This window comes from Tenrec ecaudatus, chromosome 4, assembly GCF_050624435.1.
Source record: "Tenrec ecaudatus isolate mTenEca1 chromosome 4, mTenEca1.hap1, whole genome shotgun sequence".
Lineage (NCBI taxonomy): Eukaryota > Metazoa > Chordata > Mammalia > Afrosoricida > Tenrecidae > Tenrec > Tenrec ecaudatus.
The window spans coordinates 191,172,756-191,191,349 of NC_134533.1; the positions used below are offsets into that span (position 1 = coordinate 191,172,756).

General features: G+C 44.4%; 1 protein-coding gene and 1 pseudogene across 1 annotated transcript in view; one reads left to right on the top strand and one right to left on the bottom strand.

Moving 5' to 3' along the window:
- Positions 1-8,694: 8,694 nt before the first annotated feature.
- Positions 8,695-18,594, bottom strand: part of KAT2B (lysine acetyltransferase 2B) — a 102,059-nt gene continuing 92,159 nt past the window's right edge. The window contains exons 13-18 of the mRNA XM_075547170.1: positions 18,220-18,363; positions 14,592-14,706; positions 12,617-12,653; positions 12,314-12,377; positions 12,126-12,210; positions 8,695-10,421 (exon numbers count right to left, since the gene is read on the bottom strand). Coding sequence (XP_075403285.1) covers positions 10,228-10,421; positions 12,126-12,210; positions 12,314-12,377; positions 12,617-12,653; positions 14,592-14,706; positions 18,220-18,363 — 639 coding nt within the window. The 3' untranslated portion in view covers positions 8,695-10,227. The remainder of the gene's footprint in view (positions 10,422-12,125; positions 12,211-12,313; positions 12,378-12,616; positions 12,654-14,591; positions 14,707-18,219; positions 18,364-18,594) is intronic.
- Positions 16,032-16,465, top strand: LOC142447252 (mitochondrial import receptor subunit TOM20 homolog; annotated as a pseudogene).

Sequence of the window (18,594 nt, forward strand, 5' to 3'; positions counted from 1 at the left end):
CAGTATTCATTGTTTGTACCCCAATTCCCCATACCCTCCCCAGCTCTCCACCCCTGATAAACCATTGCATTAGTTATTTTCTCTTTCCATCCACCCCTTGTGCTTTGTAAACTGGGAAACTTAACAGAAACAATTTAAAAAGCAGAAAGAATAAAATAATAATATAAAGATTTTAAAAACACAAGAAAGAAGAGACCACCAGCAATATTTTGAAAGCCTGAGAAGAAATTTTGGTTGTGGAACAGGTGAGAAATAGTTCAGCCTATAGCACATTCAGGTTGGCACAAGAGGGAGGTCAATGAACCAAGTATCGCATTATACCATGGCTCAATCTTCATAGTCAAGTTCACAACAATCTGTCTGGTCATCAGGCTGTTCGCGTCCCTTACTTGTGGTCAGCGGGGATCTGCCAGACGCTCAATCTGACTAGCTGACTAGCAGATGGGTTTGGGCCTCCCATTCTCCTCCAGAGACTTCTACAAAGTGGGTGTTCACTGTTTAAGCTCTGGGGCTTTCCCTTTAGATTTGGATCTTGTTATCATGATCTTTAGATCCCACAGGCTGGTATGCTTCTTCAATGTGGACTTAGTTGATGCCTCACTAAGATAGCTGCTTGTTTGACTACAAGACTAAGAACCCAGACACTATTTTTTTTTAAAGACCCCCAGACACTATCCCAACTGATAACCGGGCACCATTTTCCCTCTTTCACCACACTTTGCTGTAGCACCCTGGTCTTCAGTGAGCTCTTCATGAAGCCAAGTCTCAAGCAGGGTCATGTTATCAGAACTAAGTGTTCTTGGGTTTAAATGGGAGCCCAGAATCCATCTGCTTGTCCACTGTGTATGTTTTCATAGATAACCTCCATCAAATTGAAGACGCTTCCCTTTATTCCTTGTTTTCTCATAGGGTTTTATATTTTAATTATGGATGGATGTGGAATTGTCAAATGCTTTATCTCCACCTATTAAAATAATAAATTTTCTCCTTTATTCTGCTAATATGGCTAATGGATCTTCCCATGTCAAACTAACTTTGAACTAATGGAATAAAGAGTACTTTAAAAAATAATCTTGCTGGATTTGCTTTATAAATATTTTGTTACAGAGCTCCACATCTGTTTTCGAGAGGGCTGTCGCTCTATGAAATTGGTGCATAGCTTCGTGAAGATCCACCCATATGCGTGTAAACAGGGATTCGGTCCAAATAGCTCCTTCCTTGCTACGAATCTGCTAACAAATTCTGGCTTCGCTAGCCTCACCAATCTTTAAATTCTCCAGTCTTGTGGAAAAATCCTGCAACTGCCTCAGGAAGAATTTGGAACAAGCTCACTCCTTATTTCCTTTCTCTCAGATCACGATCTTACAATTCCTGAAAATAATCTGATCATCTGATTTCTGAAAAGACTTGACCAACATATTTTGTTCTGCAGGATGTTGCTGTGGTTATGGAGGGTCGGGTGAGTCCACAGACCGAAACACCACCCACCTGCGCCAGCTTGGCAATTGTTCGTTCTTCTGTTTGGCAAGTCTTTCTGGGTCAGGCCTTCACGGGCATAAGTGGAGATACATGATTCATCCTGTTGGGCATTCACCGTGACTCTCAACAGTCACACCTTCCATCAGTGTGAAGAAGTCTTCGCTCATTGAATATGGCCTTTTCTCCATTCTCTCCTGAGGTAATTTCTAATAAGCATTGGACTTTTATTTCATGCATATGGAGTGCCCACTGTGCACTCTAAGCCGGAGGGAGGGTCAGCACACTTGTGAGGTGGAAAGAGCCAATCCGGTTCCTCACAGCGAGATAAAAATAATTCAAGAGCCCTATTTTTCCAATCAAATGAAATCACTATTCTCTGAATAATGGCCTTTGAAAGTTTTATCAGTGAAGCTGTGATAGTTTTATTTTCATTTTCAATTTTACTTCAGAGCCATAGGTACGTCCAGACCAAGAAAGCCACATTATGGCTCCTGAGCCACCCAGCTCTCAGCACTTGAAACGCCGCAGTGGAGAACAACCCTGCCCTTTGGTGGTGCCAGAGCGCAATCGGTGCCCTGCTAACAGCAAGGTGGGCATTCAGACCCTCCTCCCAGCTCTTCCTGGGCAGCAAGATGAGGCAATCTGCTCTCCCTAACACTTTACAGCCCTGGAAATGCTATAGAGGGCCTCTCGGCGTCAGCATCGAATGGCAGTGAATGGAAGTGAGTCGAAATCGGAGTGTGAGCAATCGGTCGCAAGGGTTTTTGCAGGTCCTTAGTCTCTTAACCCTTTTTTCAAAAGTCAGCACTTCCCAATTCCAATGCACGTAGGCCAAGGGCTGTATGGTCCGCCATTGGTTACTGGACGTATTGTTCTCTACTCTGAACAATCCTAGGTAGGCTATTTTCTTTCCGAAGGTTGCATTTGCTCCCCTTGGGGTTGTAATCTTGGTTTTTGCTGATAATTGACTATGAGAACTGTTGGCCCTTGTTTTGTGGTTTACTGTGCACTCTGCTTTCCGGGGAGCTAGTTTTCCCTCGGAGGAAGGGAACGTGGCCTGGACCATAAAAACCTTCATAAAGCCTGGTTTAGGGTATGCTTCAGGGGCTACCCTGGAGATGAGACCTCCCAGAGAGCCCTGCCTAAGTTTAGGCTGTGTTTGGTGAGTTAAGAAGGTCCCAACCATGGAGGAAATCACACTGGAAACACATACATACATTTGAGAATCCACACGTGTGAGGTACCAGGAGCTAGGACTTGCAGGAAGCAAGCTCCATAGTCCATGCTTTCACTGGGGTGGGGATGACCCAATTAGAGCGTAAGCCCTTAAAACAAAGATCGTGACTTCTGGGGGGAGGGGGAGGGGAGAGGAGACATGGGGATCAGAGAATCCACAGATGTGCTGGTCTCAGCATTTTGTTTTAAGATCTCTCTCCAGGCTAGAGTTACACCTTGGTCCTTGGCTCCACACGAGAAAGAATTCACGCCGAAGCCTGGCTTGTGATCCAAGTGAATTTAATGAGAGTTAAAAGCAGCTTCAGGTTTTATGCGTAAAACCCATAGGATTCCTTTCGACCATGCAGCCTGGCAGAGACTGCTCAGGTCACGCAAAGATCTCTCTCCCAAGTTCTCCTCCAAAAAGACCTGTCTCAAGTTCTCTCCCCAGTCCAGTTGTTTCTCTCTTCTCTCCCCCTGGCTCCTGCCTTTTCAAGGATTTCAGGGGGAGGCGTGGTGGACGACCCCAGATCAACCCCATTGGCTGAATTGCAATCACCTGGCCCAGGTGGGCTGATCCAGGTTTAACGCCCATCCATGCCCACTGACGGGAAAACCTAGGCCTTTGTTCTCTCGTGCTTGGCTCTCTTGGGCATGCGTCAATGGACATCCCAACCCTGCCTATCTGCCTAACAGTTTCTCCTTGGTTGTGGCCTGGAAGCTTGCCTGGCCTTTCTTGTAAGCGCAGCTCTACCCTGCATGGACGTGTCCAAGGGCTTTTGTGAGACCAGGTTTTCACCTGATGCTAGCCGGTCACATTGTGTAACCAAGCCTCTTCAATCCATTGTCAAGATAAGTCCTTAAGTCACAATTGGATCATGCCTGATAGCAATTCTTTATTTTCCTCAAGTTAAAAAAAACCCAATTCACTTCAATATAATCTGATAACGACCCTGCCCCATCCCATGCCCCTCCCTCCGTTCCTTTCCCTCCTGTCATGTTGGATCCCCCCCCCCCCTTCTTAGGTTCTTTGCCGCCTCTCCCGTTTCTCAGTCCACAGCTTCTCTGCCTGCCCTCCTCTCGGTTTACCTTCAACCGTGCTGATTTCAGGATATGAGCAAGTGCAGGCACCCTGGTGGCATCCTGGTACTAAGTCGGGCTGGTGCCACCAGCAAGGCCAGCAAGTTTGAAAATACCGCCCGATCCTCGGAGAAAGACAGGGCTTTCCACTCCCATCAGCGGTTACCACCAAGGCAGTTCTGTCCTGCCCTCAGGGTTTCATTGAGCCAGCATCAACCGATAGCAGTGGGTTTGGTTGGTTGAATGCTCACTCACCCTGCAGCAGTGTATACTTCATTTCCTTCCGCCGATCCCTAGTTCTCCTTCACGGGGTTGAGTCTTCCAGTTTCCAGCCTCCTCGTACTGCACTAGGGGCTCTGTTGGCACCATGGTTAAGCCCCCAACTGCTAACTGAAAGGTTGGACTTCCAAACACACAGTTTGGGAGGGAGCCTTGCCGAGCTGCTCCAGTTAAGACGACAGCAGTGATGTGATCAGAAACACTAATGGGGTGGCTTTCCTCCATCATATGGGGTCACGATGAGTCCCCATGTATTGACGACAGGCAACAAGCAGCACTGTCATTCTGTGCGCTCCAAAAATTCCCAATGGATAGGGCCTAGGGTGACAAGGTATTCTGTTTCGGATGGAAGTGTGTGTGTGTGTGTGTGTGTGTGTGTGTGTGTGTGTGTGTGTGTGTGTAGTTTAGCACTCAGCTGCGAGCCAGGTCAGCAGTTCAAATCCACCAGCTACTCAGCTACTCTATGGAAGAAAGATGTCAAAGTCAAGGCCTTACAGGCTTGAAAACACTGTTGAGGTAAATTCTGCTCTGTCCATGTCCAGTCGGGTCAGGAGCCTGAATCAACTCTGTGGCAGAGGGTTCCTTTGGGGGTTGATGTTCATGGGCGCGCGCCACTGCAGTGACCCCTCTTTGATGTGATACTCCGCCTGCTTGTCATTAGCCATCCAATGTCTGCCCTTCGGCCGAGAAGGGCACCTTTATCATGATGCACCTACATAAACTTAACTTCCAGGAGTCCTCCAGGACTGTTCAAGTCTGTGCTTCATGACTCCTTCCAACTTAATCCCCGCGATGCTTCCTCCATCAGCCCTCTATCAACTCTAGTGAATTCACGAATTTGTATTGTCACCCTTTACATTTCCTCTCAACCAGTAGGTTTTGGTCTTGAAAGCAGACAATCGAGTTATTTTACACAAAGGGGGTGGCTCAACAAATGTACACAAGGATGAAAACTCTTAATTGAATATTAAAGATTTGGAAAGGAATAGACCCCATGTTGTGGCCCTACTAAGCGGAGATTTCAAGCTGCAGCAAACTTGGACAAAGACTCTTTCGATACAATGTTGGTATTTCAGCATTTAAGAACAGTTCATTCTGAATCCATATCTGAGTCTGACTAAAATAGTTGTATTTCTGGACCTGTTGGGTTTATGGTAACTTTCCCCAAGGAATAGGCATTGTATCCTTGACTCCCAGGGAATAATCTCTAAACCTTGGAACATCTTCCCTTATGGCTTAAGTCTCTTCAATGGGGGCTGTCGGCCATCCCGAACACTGTGCCACTCGGTGCCTGCAGTGGAGGCTAGCTAATCTGACGGATCTCAGTTTCTCAGACCACCTCTCAATGACCAGGATGACAGGGCCAAAATCCTCTCTCCACAACCTGGACACAGACTCTCTTCCATGCTCTTCCTAATTGGGGACAGTCATATACTCTTAGGAAGGTGCCATCCCTGACACACAGAAGCTGTGTTGGGAACTACCCCATACTTTACCTGATTTAACTCTTCCTTACCTGGATCCTAAATGGAATCCCTTACAGTAAAGCTCTAGCCACACATTCAGCACTTTCTGTGAGTTCTTGCAGTGAATTACCCCACTCCAAGGTTGGAAGTGAGGGACATGCAGGACCCACACTTCCCACTCTTCTCAAGGGGTAGTGGGGAAACCCAAAATTTGTAGTGAGCAGGTCAGATGTGAGGGGAGTCCTGGCGACTCCCAAACTCTCGGCAAGCATTTGAAGTTCAGGGCCAGTCTAGCAATCCAGAGGCCCACCGTGTTGCTGGTGAAACGTGACCTAGCTCCAGGATCAGAAGGGGAAAAAAAATGCTGGTGTGACAGCGGTATCAGAACAAAAGTGAAAAGTGGAGATTTTAATGTCATTATTCTCTCAGCATTCTCACTGCAGTATTGAGGGTCAAGTGAGCCATGACACATAAAATACGGAAAAGAACACCCAGCCGAGCTGTAGGCAATTACTTCACGTAGCCTTCTAGCAGAGTTTGCTGGCTTAATCCCATTTGGGGGGTAGCTCTGTTACAGGGTTACGGTGGAATGTACCTTCAGACTCTACTAAAGGATGTGACTTAAATTGACTTTGTGGTCCTTGGGGTACAGTCAGCTGAAAGATAAAACTACATATCCACCATGCTTACCCTTTGGTCACCGGTTCCCTGGCTGGTGTTGGTAGAAGCAGGACTGGCTGGAACTTTTAGAAGTGTCTGGTCTCTGGCTCTGTCTGGCCCAGGCATCGGCCTGCCTCAGTCTTACCTGCAGGTTTAGGTATGAACGGCACTCACAGTCCCAGTAACCCATTTCCCAAAGGTGCTGTGAGTTTCTGAGTGCCACGGCAGGAACCCTGGTGGTATAGGGGTTAGGCATTGGGCTGCGTTCCACAAAATTGGCAGTTCGGAACTGCCAGCCACTCCAAGGGAAGAAGACAGGCCTTTGTACGCTCGTTAACAGTTACAGTCTCAGAAACCCACAGAGAGGGGGCACCAGCAATGACTCGATGGCAGGTGTTTCTTTTTTCAGTTTGTGAGACATTGCAGGGAACTGCAGAACCCAGGGACATGGAGGAATATACTCAAGGAAAGAGTCGGGGGAAATGGAGTGAAATGACATCTTAGGAGTGTAGGACACTTGGGACATCTTTAATCTCCCAACTCCTTGGGACCAGGCCAGTATTAATTCTTCTGAATGAAACTTATTACCACACAGCCACTGCGAGGATCATTTCTTTCAGAAGGGTCAGCAAAAGGCTGGCCCATTTTCGGTGTCTACTAAAGAGGTCCCCAATGTTCATCCTTTCCTGAAGGCTGTTAATAGTTCATCATCTCTGATATAAACTACTGACGCTCCTCCTCCGTCTCTGATCTCCTATCTTAGGGTTCTACCACTCACTGCAATATTGCACCAAATTCATGAACCATCGAGGAAATGCCTCACTCCGTTATGACAAATTGGGACAGATGACAGACCAATGACTCAAGTCCCACAAACCAACTGGAGGTCAGATGGAGGCAAGTCAGATGCAGGATCCAGGAGGAGGAAGCGAAATTTGTCAAGGTGTTAGTGCAGTTCCCCAGGTCTCACTACTCAGCACAGCTACAGAGATGCCAAAAGGCGGAAAGTGAAAGAAAACCGTATGTAGGCAGCTAGTGCAAGGAGTGCACTGGGACGCAAGTCACCATGCAGGCTGAGTGCCCAACGAGAGAGGGGCTTTCCCATGGGCATGGCTGGAAAGGGTTTGTCCTGACCAAGGAACTGTGGTCTAAGCATTTCTGACCCTGTGTTGTAACCTGTTAACTTTCTTAATAAACCTCACAAGGCTGATAATGTGACCATCAAATGGCATATTCTTTTGATTTCTCAGTTGGTTCAAATTCAATAGAGGAAAGAGGTGCGTTTTATTATTGGATCCTCTCAAGTCCCAGGAGGACATACTATATTCTCTTTCTTATAAATATCATTTCTGAGTTACATTCTAAACTCACGAGAGTTTTCTCTGTCCCTCTCTTAGTTCATTTATTTCACAGGGCCAATGTGGAAAACCTAGGCCCCAAAAGAAAATATAGCTTCTTTTGATTTTGAAACCAACAACACTCTTCTCTTCAGAGAAGTTTTTGTTTGCTTGCTTTGTTGTATATAGGCAAGGGCACGCGAGACACAGGGGATGGTTCTACCACCAGTTCTCAACTTGAGGGTCACGATCCCTTTGGGGGTCAAACTACCCTTTCATAGGGGTCGCCTGAGTCATAACTGCAAGCAAAATTACAGTTATGAAGTAACAACGAAAATAATTTTATTGTTGGGGAGTCACTACAACACGAGGAACAGTATGAAGGTTGAGAATCACTGCTGTAGCTGGTTTCCTAAAGTCAGCAATACTGACCCCTGGTGGGCGCTGGAATGCTCCTGGCAGGGAAGCTGTAAACGCAGATACCTAAACTTCATCCTGGATTACGGGCCATGCTACAAAAGGTTTTAATTGCCAGTGGGTGCTGAATAACTTTTTTTTTTTCTGAAAAGGAATCAATAGACCAACAAGTTTGGGACTCAGTACTCTAGAGGGATGGTATGTGTTTCTCGTTTTGAAGAATCTCTCACTGATGGGCTGTGTCTTCTTAGATAACTTCTCATAGAAGCAACGATGTTAAGGCATCCTCAGTGAAATGCTTCTAGCCATCAACCATATCATACATTTAACGTGAACCAGCTTGAAGAAGAAAAATTACACCACCAGATTGGGAGCTTTTTAAAATATAATTTAAAACTATTTTGTACCAGTACAATATATTAATTTTACAAATGTAAAATTTTATCCGCTGTTAAAGCATCTGCAAAAACCACACATCCTACTTCAGCTTTATTGCACAATATCTATAAGAAAATATTAATTTTTAAATTAGAAAACATAAAAATGCTTTCAATATAGAAGTGACCATCTGATTTTAAAGACAATAACTCTATAAGAATGTCTACCCAGAAAATAACAAACTTTCACAGGATACAAAGCTGGACAGATGCTTTGGCAGATACCTGGCCAAGATACTGAATCCAAACTGTATCATAACTCTTCATTAGAAATCTAGATGCCACTCAAGGTGGCTGCTTCTATTTTAAAAAGTTGAGTCTCTATTCTTTTTTTTTTTTCAGTTAAGCATTCAGAATATCCCTTCCATAGCAAAACCCACACTTTCCACTTAACAGTCATTTGCAAGTTGTTGGTTCCCTCCCCCCTCCCCTTGCTTCTCACGCATTCTTTCTGGCAATTGGTTATAGTGACTATTAATAATCATTTTAATGTATTTAGGCTGATATAAAACATCAAGTTAAATACACTTTGAAAAGCTAGTCTTTTTACAAAAATCTGCTTATAAATTTGCATCATAAAAATTAGTGTCAAGACCAGCAAGATGGCCTTCATTCATGTTTCTTTACGCGTTGTTTTTTTTTTCCCCGAGTTGAGATGACAAGAGTCCCATTTTTCTACGTAGTGTAATTAGAAAATAAAACAGCCCTAAACTGTACTCCCAAAGTAGGGTAATAGAGGCTGTACAGTGGATTGTCGAGGGACAGACTCTGGGTGTCTCTACCAATGTTGGTGTGAAAATACCAAGAGTAAACCTAACTGGGCATTTAAGTTACCTCACACAATGAGTTAAAAGGGGAGCTGCATGGGGAACTATGCATACATATATTATCCTTGGGGTTGTATGCATCACAAAAAGGGGGTGGAGGGCTCTTCATTGAGTACAAGGATTCCCCTGATTTTATATCTACAGCTAACAGGTATTTCCACCTACCTACCGGTAGGTATTAAAGCATGAGGATTCAATCTCAAGTGTTTCCAGTGTTTATGACCCTGGAAATTACCTTTTGGAACTCACGTCCTGCATAAGCACAGTCAAAAATGACATCACCTATTTGTGCAGAGAAAATAATTACGAACGTAGTGGTTATGTGCTCAGAAGGTTCTTTTAGGTAGATAGAATTATTTTTAAAACCAGATGCTTACAAAAAAAGTTTGCATTATTTAGAATTCCTTTCTTAGGAATCAAAGCAGTTGCTTTTTCAGAACTGCATTTTTCAGAACTGCTCAAAGCACCTCATCTAGCTGAGTGTTTTTGTTTCTTTTTTAATATATATATAAGTCTGTAATGAGACTTCAACCACCACTTACTTCATTCACCTTTTACGGGTTTCTTTTTTACCATGTATCTCCTTCCTTAAAATCATTCAGGAAACAATACAGATAAACTCTCACACTCCATTAAGAAAAAAGAAAAACATTCACGGTCTGAAAATGTTTCTGGAGTCCCCCAAATCTTTGAACTATGTGCATCTTCCTCAGACACAGGCTTTGAGGAAACCCCTGATGCACTATTATTGAATATTCTGGTAATGGACATGCCATAGAAATGTTACATTAATAGTAGTAAATAGATTAAAATCTATTCCATAAAATTAAAAATGTTCTATGACTTCAATTTAAATACATATCTGTAAATCTAAGAGGAGGTTTGTTTGTTTGTTTTTCAAAAGTGCTAATTATTACACTCACATCAATACATTATATCCAAATCTTTGTCAAACTCAACCATCCTTGTTTTAGGCACACTGCTTGATGAGCTTCTAAGAAGCGGGGTTTTGGGGGGACGAGGCGGTGAATCACTTGTCAATTAACCCAGCTTCCTTAATTTTACTGAAGAAGAATTTCTCCAGGATATTGGCACATTTGTAGTATTCACTCTCTGGGGGATTGTACTCTTTGCAGTTGGTGAAGACCCGCTGTAAGTCCGCCATGAATAATTTCTTAGACACGTAGTACCTGTTCTTGAGGCGTTCACTCATGGTTTTCAGATCTGTCCGGGAAGGAAAAAAAAAAAGATTAGCAATCATTGACTCCTTTTAAATGCTGGCTGATGAAAGTGAGACTTGGGAAGGAATCTACACCATCGATTTGATGATATTTTCATCATACCTATGCCTTGGCATAAGAGAAATTCATATGCGTGTTTATGTTCATTCTTATATGGGAGTTTGGGTATAAAATCCTGGTCATTTTAATTTAAAAGACCATGATTGGTCATCTGGTCTAAACTCCTATTCATAACAAAGAAGCTCAATAGTTTACCAATGATGAGTAGGTGAGTGGGAATAACTGACTACTGTTAACTATTCATTCAGAATTATATGGAAGAGATCATGATCAACACAAAACATTTATGCGGCAGGGAGAGGGAAGAGTCGAGGGATTAGCAAAGAACTTCGGAAGAAGACCAAAGGAGGAGGCTTCTCGCTTCTGGGCCTCAAAAGCAAGTGCACAGTCATAATAGTTACAACAGCTGACACTGGTATAGTGATACATGCTGTACATACCCGAGGATCAGCCGAGTGTTTTCAGCACATGTTCAATGCAGTTTTTGTGGTAAAATTAGGTGCCTCCGCTGATATTTGGGTAGGCTTATACTCGAGTGTATACGGTACATGGACCCATGGAACAGAACAGAAAACCCAGGAATAACTTCATCTGCCTACATACAACTGAGTTTTGACAAAGCGGTAGAAAACATTAAAGGGGAAAGAGAGTCTCTCTCCACCGAATGCTGCTTGCAAAGTTAGGTTCCTATCTGTACAAGAATAAAACAGTCGCCATCCTTCATCCCATGCATACAAACTAACTCAAACTGGATCCAAGATCCTAGATTTAAATCTCACAACTCTAATGACCACCCCTGAGAAAACAGGTACTAACTAAAGGGCCCTATTGCTGGGCATGGGTATACTATCTAATATAATGAAGGAAATACACAGTAGAAGACAAAATAGATGACTGGAACCTACTGAAAATAAGACATAATGTACATCAAAAGACTTCATCAACAGAGGAAAAACAGAACTCACTGAGTGGGGAAGAAATCTTTGACAAAGGACACAACAGATAAGGGACTAATCCCTAACATCTACAGGACACTGCGACATCTCATTTAGAAAAAGACTGGCAACCCAATAAAAGGGGGGCAAATAGATGAATAGATGATTCGCCAAAGAGGACATTCTACTGGCCAACCACACATGAAGAAATGCTCATAATCACTAACCGTCTGGGAGATGTAAATCAGAGCAAACATGAGATATCACCTTATACCAATAAACAGTCAAGTACAAAAGCAAATAAATGCTAGAGAAGCTCTGGAGAGATCGGGACCCTCACTCACGGCTGGTGGGTACATACAAGCACCGTGGAAACTACATATGCTAACAGTCATGACGCACACAGACGCATCCACGTTCATCACAGTACTATTCACACACTCACAGGAAGAGGGAAGCAACCTGAAACGCCCTCAGAAGAAGAACAGATAAAGGCATTCTGGCACATATATACCCCTTCCCCTTGGCCATCTCCTCTGACGTTCTTGCCCTCCATGGGCAGTGGAATACCACCACCAGTCATAAACAGTCTACCATACAATCGGACAGGACAAGTCCACCTGGGCAACCATTTGCTCTGCCCGCCACCCAGCAAGCTGGAACTCTGTACGTAGACAAGATTGACGACATACCCATGGGGAACCTTATAACTTCATAATATCCCGGAGCTTCGGTTCTTTTCACAGGTTCCATGAAGGGCCAGGCGCTCTGGTGGCTCTTGGGTAAAGAAAAGACAACAGATGAGTAGCTAATATGGAAATTCCATATATACAATTATCTCAGAACGTTTGCATGTGAGGTGTGAACCGAGAACACCCACCTTCACCTGCTGGAGGATGCTCTTGAGCGTGCTGTAAAGCTGGTCGGGGTCTTTGGGCTCTTTGCTGAAAGAAGAGTGAACCACCAAGCACAGTTAGTTTTTCACCCAGCCGTCAGCTGACTCCTATACGGCTCGTTCTTATGAAAACCTAACACTGGACTCATCCCAGAACATTTTAGGGCAACTGCTACTCCACATGTTATGCTGGAGATTATGATCACTTAGTTTGTCCTTTTTTCCTCAAAAGTTGCCGAGAAAAAGTTGCCCTTCTTCCATTAACATCCTCTCATCCACTGGGCTTACCTTTTTTCTCTTCCGCTTGGTTTCCAGCCTGTCTCTCCTAGATGTCAATGAAATTAAAGACTGAGTGAGAACTGCATTTGGTCAAGAGAATAACATCGTTACTACTGAATTTTAAATGCAATGAATTACAGCCCAGGCCTCAATACAAGTCGATTTCTGCAAGAAGACTGAAACTGGTGGCAGTTGCTCTCTAGTGTTGCTAACAATAGGACGCATCTCCAAGACTGATAACAGCACCTTATATGTCAGTGGGGTTTGTGTGTGTGTGTGTGTGTGTGTATTTTTAAGAGGCACTTCAACCTGATTGAGGAAAGCATTTAAAAAAATAGTCTGTTTTGGTACTGTGGGTTTGTGCAGTTTGCATCTGCATTTTTCAACGGCAGTGTTTGCTAGTCTCCATGTAAAAGAATTAAGCTGTTGTTTTTGGTGAGACGAGTTCTGTCCTGGTCTCTATTTTATTTGGCGAAGACACTGGTTGTGATAAGAGATGGTTTTGTGTGGCCAGAAGAGGCCACAGCCGTGGATCTGACAGACCTGGATTTGATCTCCTGCTTTCCCCTTGAAATCTAACTTAGCCTGGGTGAGTTCCTTAACCTCTTGTGCCTCGACCTGTAAAGTCGAACTCTTAAAAATTAAGTGATTAAAAAAAAAATTAAGTGATGTTGAAAAAAATAATAATTTATAAATGATCAAGGGTTCATGAGGAAGGGAGGGAGGGTGGTGGCGGAAAGGGAAAAAAATGAGGAGCTGATACCAAGGGCTCAAGCAGAAAGAAAATGGAAAATGATGATGGCAACATACGTAGAAATGGGCCTGACACGATGGATAAATGCATGGATGTGATAAGAGCTGCATGAGCCCCCAATAAAGTGACCTCAATAACTGGAATAGAATTCGGTCATGTTCTCCCGTTAGATTAGCATGTAACAAAGAGAAGGATGTCTGGCTCAAGTGCGCACGCAGCGAACCGGCTCACAGAGTTGAACCCGTGTCGACCCTCACAGGACAGGGTAGAGCTGTAGCGCCGCGTCTCCCAGTCGGTCGTCTTTTCAGAGCAAGCCCTGCTAGTGCAGTGCTTAAGTGCTCAGCTGCTATCGGAAAGGTCAGCAGCTCGAACTTCCCATGGGGGAAAGTTGGGGCAGTCACAGTCTGTAGAGACAACAGCTTTGGAGACAGGGCAGGGCCGCGCTTCTCTGTCCTAAAGCGTCTCCAGGAGCTGGGAAAAGCTCAACAGCAATGGGTTGTTGAAAATTGTACAGGAGCAGGTTGCTGGGTCTGTTCTGGCATCGCGAGTGGCTGCTGGGTCCAGCCCACTGACTTCTCTTTCAGTAGGCAGCTGGGCACTCCATCAGTGGGGCCCCAGGTGGCCTTACCATCTTACTGGAGAGTTGGTTTTAAATCTTATGATTGCCATCACACTTGGCACGCAATCTTTCTTCTTCTTCTTCAAGTTCTGAGAAACTCATTTAGCCAAACTCATTTTACAGAGCCTGAAACCGCGGTGGCATAGAGATGTTAAGCACTAGCAAGATGCCAGGGGCAAGGATGTCTGCCTGAATGAAGCTGCTCCTTGCTTCCTCACAACTGACGGGCTACTTGCCAGGTAAGGTTAAGTGACATTGCCTTTCTGAAATTCAATTTTTCCATTTATAAATGTAGGATTCGCCTTCCTTCTAAAGTGGTCCCGAGCACTGTGCTATCAACACCAGGTTCTCAACAAACAGTGGAGATTAATAGATTACACACACACACACACAGGGGTCAGTCATTTGCACTCTGGTTTGCTTGCATTGAGAAGTAAGACAAAGTCAGATAAACGGTTTCCTTTGCAGCCTCCTTAGACAATTGAAAATAAACACACATGGAGACCCAGAGGGCAATAACATGCTTCAAATCACTGCGCACTTGTAATCCTTTCAAACATGCCTCATGACAGCACCACAATATTTTCTTTTAAAAGGAGGTCTATACATACTAATTCCAGGAATGCTTTCTACAGGAATCTGTCGAACTCCATCTCTAAAACACGAAAGTCCAGGGTAGACTTTTCGAATCTGGGCTTGTTTTCTTTCTATCAGCTTTTTAATGATCTGTAAAGCAGAGGAAGACGTTGCGTTAGAGTAAGATGCCAGTGGTTACAGCTGAACCAGAAGAATCGTTTTCCTGACCAAATCAAGTCTGCATAAGAAGGGGAAAATGACAGAGAAAAGGATGAATGCGATTTAACAGGTAAGACACGAGCATTCTATGATCCCAATCCCATTTACAGCGGCATTAACACAGTCCTCTGAATGACTGCTCATATCGAGAGAACACACTGCCTCCAGAGTCCCTGTCATCTCGAGCATTAAATCCAATTGTTCTGCCCTTTCCTCTGAGAAGGGCATTACCAGAATTACAGAAATGCAGCCCCTGGGCATCAATACACAGAACACCCAGAACTTCTTCCCAGCCTGTAACCGCGGCTTTCCCTGAAGATTAGGGTGGGGTGCAGGTGACCAGGTGAACAAACCTCAGAGCTCCCCCAAAGCCTGTGAAAAAAGGCCTTTTTTCTCATTAACAAGTTTCAAGAGCCCCAGCCCAGGCCAAGTATATTAAAAAAGCAGTTCTAATGACGGTCTCACTGAGTCGGTGGCCTAGAGGGTTACATGTTGGGCTGCTAACTTTGAGGTTGGCGATTCAAAACCACTCATTGCTCCTCAGGAGAAAGATGAGGCTTTCTGCTCCAAGAGAGTTAGTCTTAGAAACCCACAGGGGCAGTTCTCCACACTCCGGCAGAATGGCCGTGAGTCAGAATGGGCCCGATGGCCGTGCGTGTGATTTACTGAGAAAGAGTGTCTATCTGTGAGGGCAACATAACTGATGAGATCCGAAAGGGACAGATGTGGTCAAACTGGCATTTTTTTTAAGAAGCGACAAAATTTTTTATTTTTAATTTAAAAAAAGGCCTTTTACTCTCTTTTACAGGAAGCCTGAAAACTAAATAGAAGGCAGTATTTAGTAGTGAGCATCCACGATGCCCAGACACTGCCCACAGCTTTCAGTCCGTCAGCATCAGCAATGCCTGATAAGTAACTAAGAACGTGGACGAAGGTGCATTAGGAGAAATCGGCAAACAAACATTAATGTAAAACAATGATCTATAGTCACGTTTCAATCAAGAAAAGCATCTTAAATCGAGTGACTAATGCAGAGTGAAACCCATGTGCCGTGACGCCTTGCCTCTGAAGGCCAGCTACCTGGCCGGAGCAATGAGGGGATCTTGGGCTTCAGAAAGTTTATCTGTTGAATCAAGAGCCTAGAGTTTGAGCAAAGCCGTCCATTTGAGGGGAAGTTGCTCCCCTCTAGGGCTCCTTCATCGGCCCACTATTACCCCCTTGTGCCCCGCAGTCAACACTCCAAAGTCGAGAAGATAATGGTGGGGCAGAACAGCGCCATGGCCGCTGGCACATGCAGGGCGCTTGTCTTCAGTACTGCAGTTCCTTGGACCGCGAGAGGTGGACTGAACCTAATTTCAAGACCAGGCTGCGAGAGCGAAGAAAGAAACAGCAGCTTGCCAGGGAGAGAGCTGGGCTTCCCAAGTTACCAGATCTTAAAGATGCTGACGCAGCTCAGAAATTCTTCCTTGAAGAGATTCCGCTGGGTGAGGAGTGACGAGCTCAGGGGGAGCATGAGGACGTGTGTGCCGTGTGACAAACGCAAGTGCTGTGTGTGGGAGGCCCCAGCAGTTCTGGCAAGTGTCACAGCGAACTGTCACCACCAATTTTCCAGATGCTTCGGACTCAGCTCCCAACCGTTAGGCCGAGAGGTGTAAGCACTCAGAGCTTGGCTAAAGATGCCGTGGAATGAGAAGCAAATTTCAACACAAGAAACTAACAATTAAGATTCTGAAGTTGGAAGATAAGCAGCTCTTGGGATATAGGGACAACAGATGCTTGTTATGGACTGTGTGCTCTACTGAAATCTAACAGTTTTACTTTGTACAGATTGATTTGTTTTATTTATTTTTTTCCCCAGTGAAAGTGGATTTCAATAGAGAGTTTTTCATTTTATAAATACACCATGAGTTGCCAAAAAAAAAAAAAAAGCCTCATAATGCTCTTTTCATGGTATTATTTTTTCTGGCTTCCCAACCAAAACCCAAACTCTCATCCATGGAGTCAATTCTGACTCACAGGAACCCTACAGGACAGAAGAGAACTGCCCCTGTGAGTTTCTGAGACGAAACCTTTACAAGAGTAGAAAGCCTCATCTTTCACCCTTAGAATGACTGCTGGTTTCGAACTACTGACCTGGGGGTTAGCAGCCCAACATAAACCCACTCTGCCACTAGGGTGCCTTAGAGAAGTTAAAAACACTATTAGTCAAATCTAACTTTTCCTTTTATTACTTCTATTTTAGTTCATATGCATAGAAAACTAACACATTACAAATAAAAAAACCACTTAATGCCTAGAAGTTTAACTTTTGGAATTTGCAAAATAAAAGGAGAGATGTATAGGCATTAAGACAAATGACTATTGTGGTAAAGTAAAATTGCTGAATAGGGCTCTTCTATCCATAGTTTTTATCATTCCCACCAAATGACTGGGGTGGGGGGCATACGAAAGTTAGGGTGGGGAAGACTCTTGACTAGGGGATTGGTGAGTTTCGCCATCACACCGGATCCTAGAGTCAGCTATCTCAGAAGCAGAAGCCATCGAGAAAGAAGAGCTGCCAGCAAAGTGTGTGTGAGCTGATCCCTGTCTGAAGTGGCAGAGGAGCAGCGCCGAGACAATGAAGCCGAGTGATGATCTTCCTGTCCCACAGAACAAGGCAGGGGCCAAAGGACCACCTGGCTGAGGCGGAGAGCCAAAGGCATCTAGACTGCCTGTAGAAGAGGCACTGTAGACAAAAGAACTACATCCTGAGCATTTTGTAGTCTGTTAGCTTTCCTGATAAACCCCATATTCCTGAGCCTTGTCTGTGAGTTCTGGGTGGGCATGGCAACACATTTTGGACCCACACAGATGCACAGTGCTGTGGGAGGGAGGGATGGTGTCAGAATAAATAAAGAAGGATGGAGGGTGGAGACACGTCTGCTCTCTGCCTTGTGGTGATTGGCCTTGGCCGGGGAGGTAGTTGGATTTCCATCTCCTTTGTGTCGCCAGAGGTCAGACACAGATGCCTTGACATTTCCTCAACTCCGTAAAACAAGGAATAATGAATACAGAAAAAGTAGATTAAATTCAAAGCTATCAGAGTTCACAGGAGGAACTGGACTGTGGACAGAAATGGTCTGCTTGCACGCAGGTGATGGGGCTGGATCACAGTGCCAATCAAGAGAGAAGAGCTCAGTCATGCCCACTGGCAATCAGTTTGAAAGAAAATAGATAAGATTTGGAAGGACGCTTTAGGGTGTTTTTGTTTTCAGTATTAAACCTCCTTGGAATAGGGCCTGAGTGAGAAGACAGATAAAGGATACTTTCAAAGAAATCTAGATAAATCCTACAAACTAAGTGTATGATCCACAGTAGATCTGTATATCCAGAACCCTCCAAAAAGCAACTCCCTCCCGCTAAACCTGGCTCAAAGAGATGAACACGAGTCAGTCGTCTGCTTACCTCCTTCTGCTTCTTAATAATGACCGAAAATTCTGTGTATGGGATTCGTGGATTTAGCTCGCATCCCATTAAAGTGGCTCCTTCATAATCCTTGATGTAGCCGACATATTTGGTTTTAGGTATTTTAATTTCTTTGGAAAAACCCTGCAGATCAAACACATGCATTCAGGTGAGCACCGTCCATCAAATATCTCTTCAGTGCAACTATATGCCAGGTGCTGGGCCAGGCACCAAGACATGTTCCTTCAAGTTCTCAAAATGTTGTCTGGGAAAGATTACTGCATACACCTCTTGGGAAGTTTAAGGAAATATCAGAAGTCAAGAAGTGTAAATAAGACGCATGACAGCCCAAACAAAACACACACACAATTTAAG